Genomic DNA, 5,455 nt, shown 5'->3' with positions numbered 1-5,455 from the left:
GATGATTTTGATGTACTAATGAGAATCATTTGAAATGAAGTCTTGATCGAGTTTTCAGATTGTGCCCATTATTATTTAGAGGGGTATGCGCCCAATATTATGTTTGAATTAGATGTCCAAAGGTTACATACCATATACCATGTTAATGAGAGAAATGTACTCTGCATTTGGGGAACAAATGGATGTGTTTTCTTAGTATGGATGTGCGGGGGTGTTCAAGATTGAGATCAAATGTGTAGTAGGTGCATGTGCTTAATGGGGATCAAAATGTGTTTTAATCATGCATGGTGATGATATATTTGGTTACTCTTACATATCGATCATTCCTAGTTCGATATATTAGGTTACTCTTACCATATCGATCATTCCTAGTTTGATATGTTCGTGCATGAAATCAAACCTTAATTATTTTGTAAACTATGTTCTACCGACTACCAACTTGTGTTATTCATACCAATTAGAGGACAATTTAGTTGGATTAAATGGAGGCCTATTTAGTTGGATTAACTGAATGCTAATTTAAATTTAATGTGTGTTCTTTTTTTACAAAATTTAAAAGATCTCCAATAAACACTTCAAACTTTTTTGATGATAATGATGATAATGCATGAAGTACCACCTAGTCCATGTCAATTGATGCACATCATGAACACATGATTTGGGGGTCAGCTAGGAGGAGTTGATTCCATGTATCCATTGGTCCCGGAAGGCACCAATGCAAGCAATCGTACCTCATCTCCGAGCTCTTTTGGACCCTATAAATCCCGGGATGTGCATCGGGTCTCAAAAGTGTGTTAGAAGTCACGTCCAATAGCCGGAACCTAAGACGCCCAAGCCCCCTCTTTTCATTCTCGGCTACGGCTTTCGCGAACGCGTCTCTTTGGATCCGATAGACTTCATTGTGTTGCCACTCTAGGACCATGTTGTTCCTATCTACATACATAAGGTTGGGTTGTGTCTTGTTGCAACTGCCCCCATGGTCCCAAGAGCTCACCTCAAAATGGGATATGCTCAAAGTCCTAAACACAACCGTTCCGTTGTAACTCGAGAGAACGTGGTTGAACACATTCTTCCACACGAGCTTCATTGCGGTAAGTGTTTGTGGATATCCGGGATCGTCGGGATCTACCAAGGAGACATTCTGGTTATTCATGTAGTAAATGCTTGGCCGATACAACCAATATGCCCCCGAGAATATGACCACATCATAGTTGTTCATTGTGGACACCCATAACTCGTGTAGTTGGTCGATGTGAAGCTTCATGTTGGCCGAACCGGGCTCCTCGGGCTCGTGTTTCACGAGGAAAGGCGCCCATACACCTCCTAACGTGAAGTTGTACGAAGGGAATGTGAAGTTCACCAATTCCATATGCTCCCACCATGCGCCCACGTCGACATGATCGACCTACACCGTTCCACATAAATGCATCAAAAAACCCAATAACATATCCAAGCTAGAACAATGTGAGATGGTAACAATACACATTTGATCTTGTTAAAGTTCATCAATTCACTAATACACATTTGATCTTGTTAACAAGTCCATGAATTCACTAATACACATTTTGATCTTGTTAACAAGTCCATGAATTCACTAAATTACACATTTGATCTTGTTAACAAGTCCATGAATTCACTAAATTACACATTTGATCTTGTTAACAAGTCCATGAATTCACTAAATTACACATTTGATCTTGTTAACAAGTCCATGAATTCACTAAATTACACATTTGATCTTGTTAACAAGTCCATGAATTCACTAAATTACACATTTGATCTTGTTAACAAGTCCATCAACTCACTAAATTACACATTTGATCCTGTTAACAAGTCCATGAATTCACTAATACACATTTGATCCTGTTAACAAGTCCATGAATTCACTAAATTACACATTTGATCTTGTTAACAGGTTCATGAATTCACTAAATTACACATTTGATCTTGTTAACAAGTTCACGAATTCACTAATACACGTTTGATCTTGTTAACAAGTTCATCAATTCACTAATTACACATTTGATCTTGCTAACTTTCCCAATGGGGTTATCATAACATTGCTTAATCGGCCGCGTATACTCAGTCATATAACATTAATCCACTAATACACATTTGTTTGTAATATCAAGCATTTGTTCGATACATATGTGTAATCGTAATCAGTGCAATGCTGCAGCAGGTCATCACATGATTAATCATATGGGACATGTAATGGTAATTCAGATCATCGCATGATTAATCATATTGGACACGTAATTGTAGTCCAGATAATGGCAGGATTAATCATATTGGGCATGTAATTGTAATTCAGATCATCGCATGATTAATCATCTTGGACATGTAATTGTAATCCAGATCATAGCATGATTAATCTTATTGGACATGCATCTTGGACCATGTAATGGTAATTCAGATCATGGCCGGATGAATCATATTGGACCATATAATTGTAGTCCAGATCATCGCATGATGAATCATATGGGACATGTTGTAACATGGTAATTCAGATCATCGCAGGATGAATCATATGGTGGACATGTAATTGTAATCCAGATCATCTCATGATTAAACATATTGGACATGGAATGGTAATCCAGATCATCGCATGATGAATCAGATTGGACATGAAACATGGTAATTCAGATCATGGCAGGATGAATCGTATTGGACATGTAATTGTGGTCCAGATCATCGCCTGATGAATCAGATTGGACGTGTAACATTGGTAATTCAGATCACCGCGCACGATGAATCACGACAAGAGATGGTGAATAATACCTGCGTAAGACTGCAGAAGAGCGATTCCATGTGGTTGCGGGCGAGCGAGTCCCCGACGAACAGCATCTTCTTGTTCCTCATGTGCTCCAGGAAGACTGTGGCGTCGAACCTGGGCAGGCTGCAATCGCTGGGCTGCCATCGCCAGTAGAGGTACTCTGTGTCGGGCCGCCCATTCTTGACACAGTCCTGATTGCCATGGATGAAGCTGCAGGTATCCGTCGTGTAAGGCGGCGGCGTCTCGTCTCGAACCCACGTCCCTTTCGTCAAATCGCACGTCGAGCTCACTGCGTAATTATCATCCGCCATGGATGCAAATTTAATTATTCCATCCAATCCAATTCTTTTATGGAATCAAGTATATTAGCAGCCAATTTAATCCCCGTGATGGTCAAATAATATCATTCTGATTCCTGCCTATAAGGTTTTATCGCATAATCGATAATAATCCATTGGAATGAAAACGACAATTTGAATGACAAGCAATAGATTTATATCACTACTACCACTATTGTAGGAATGGGAATTTTTTCCCCCCGGTAGGTCCCAAAAAGGCGTGTTTAATCCGGCATAGAAAAGGCATTGTTTCTGGATCCTGACAAGAAATTTACAGGCACTGTAGCTAAGGAATTAAGAATTGAAAGCTTTCAGGTTTTGTTTTTTTTTTAATCTGGTGGTATGATTCGACCAGTAAAAAAAAAACCCATGTAAAAACCTGAATTTCGGATCAATAAAGATCAGAATCTATTTTATTACTTCAATCAGCAAGTTTGAATGGAATCAATTTTCTGTTAGGAAAGGAAACGGACTTTTCATTCAATTACTCAGAAACTCAAAAATATATCTATTCCTAATCAATACACGCGACTATATACATACTGATGTTGATTGCTCAGACTTATTCAATCCCCACACTATATATAACCTGAAGGTTCCCGAAGTGGAAAACTAACTAATTTGTCCATCTGATTCTTGGGTATCACTGACCGCTATAAATTTGGGATTTTTTCCGATTTCAACATGCATGAATATGTTGGAAGTGATGATATTATGATTCCATGCAAAACAGAGTTTGAATCAAATGCAGCAAATGAATCAAATTCTCATGGTCATAGTTTAAATCAAATGAATCAAATTATCATGGTCATAGTTTAAATCAAATGAATTAAATGGTCTAGACTGAATATTATGATTAAAACTATTATAGAGATTATGAAATTAGAGCTGAGCAGGTCTTTTTTTTTTCTTTTACTTGGATTGTTAGTCGATGAGCACAAATTCTTTGTTGTCTGATGTGAATCCTCCTCCTCCTGCTTGGGCGGTGGCACATGACCATCGGTATGCAGCGATTCAGTCATTAGGATAATCTTATCATCATCCTCATTATAATTGGTATGCTCATCATTATAATGGCTATGATCATCATTCTGGTTGTCATCTGTGTGATGATCACTATGATCATCATTCTGGTTGTCATCTGTGTGATGATCACTATGATCATCATTCTGGTTGTCATCTGTGTGATGATCACTATGATCATCACTCTGATTGTCATCTGTATGATGATCACTGTGTAATGCATGATGATTAGCAGTGGTATTATTGGGCAACATCGATGTGATGATTTGATCCTGATGATCATCACCGCCATTATCATCATCGTCATCATGATCCTCATCCTGAGTAGTGGTATTATGATTATAATTCACGACTGCACTGCCATTGCTAAAGCTAGCTGTACTTGTAACCATAACAGAACTGATATTCTGATCTTTCACAATTAATCTTGAATCATCGTCATTATGTGAAGTAATCACCACTCCAGCAGCAGCAGCATCAGCTGCATCATCGTCATCACCATTATCCTCATCATCCTCATCATTACTCTTCACTTGGTCATGATTAAGATCACGATCAGCGCCATGATCATGATCATCATTATCTTTATCATTATCATCATTACTCTTCAGTTGGTCATGATTATGATCACGATTAGCGCCATGATCACGATCGTTGTCATTATCATCATTATCGTTGTCATCATTCTCATTATTTAAACTCTCCACTTGGTCATGATTATGATGATGATCAGCGCCATGACCACGATCATTATCCTTGTCATCATCATCGTCATCATCATCATCATCATCATCATCATTATTATCATCATCATCATCGGATTGATCTCTAATGTATTTAATCTTATTCATTACTTCAGCTGAATATCTCTCAAAATTATATGGTTTGACACCCTTTACAGGAGCCATTTCTTGTTCTTGTGGCTGTCGTTGCTGTTGCTGTTGCAATTTAGACGCATCTTCACCATTGCTTTTAGGGGCAGCTGAATACTGATGATCGCCATTCTTATCAGAGTTGAGGTTTTGGTGGTGGTGGTGATAAGGATTAGGATGGTTCACTGAGGATGATTCAGGAGCTTGTGGTTGATTGTAAGCAATGAGATCATGAGGAGGAGGAAGATCATCAGCGATCATTAGCAGTTGATTCAGGCTGCTAAAATTGAAGAAGAAGCAGCCCAGGCTGAATATAGTGAAAGCCAAGTAGAGGATTGGCTTGAATGATACAATTGGCAGCAACCTCATCGCATAAAACCTACACACACTCTTCACTAACTCCATTCTCGATATATCTGATTTTGTTTAGGTACTGAGAGATTAAA

General features: G+C 38.5%; 1 protein-coding gene across 1 annotated transcript; it reads right to left on the bottom strand.

The window, feature by feature from the left end:
• Nucleotides 1–604: 604 nt before the first annotated feature.
• On the bottom strand, nucleotides 605–3,004 carry LOC147861458 (protein trichome birefringence-like 25). Its single transcript, XM_087322881.1, has 2 exons — nucleotides 2,782–3,004; nucleotides 605–1,405 (listed from the first exon to the last, which is right to left on the bottom strand). The coding sequence occupies exons 1-2, from the start codon at nucleotides 2,860–2,862 to the stop codon at nucleotides 644–646; spliced, it is 843 nt and encodes a 280-aa protein (XP_087179007.1). The 5' UTR covers nucleotides 2,863–3,004; the 3' UTR covers nucleotides 605–643.
• Between the last annotated feature and the right edge of the window lie 2,451 nt (nucleotides 3,005–5,455).

This window comes from Azolla caroliniana, unplaced genomic scaffold (assembly GCF_043228905.1).
Source record: "Azolla caroliniana isolate FFs.n. ecotype wild unplaced genomic scaffold, voAzoCaro1.0.p SCAF_7, whole genome shotgun sequence".
In the NCBI taxonomy this organism is placed as follows: domain Eukaryota; kingdom Viridiplantae; phylum Streptophyta; class Polypodiopsida; order Salviniales; family Salviniaceae; genus Azolla; species Azolla caroliniana.
Note: the sequence above shows the minus strand (reverse complement) of the source record. Positions and strands in the feature narration are given on the sequence as shown.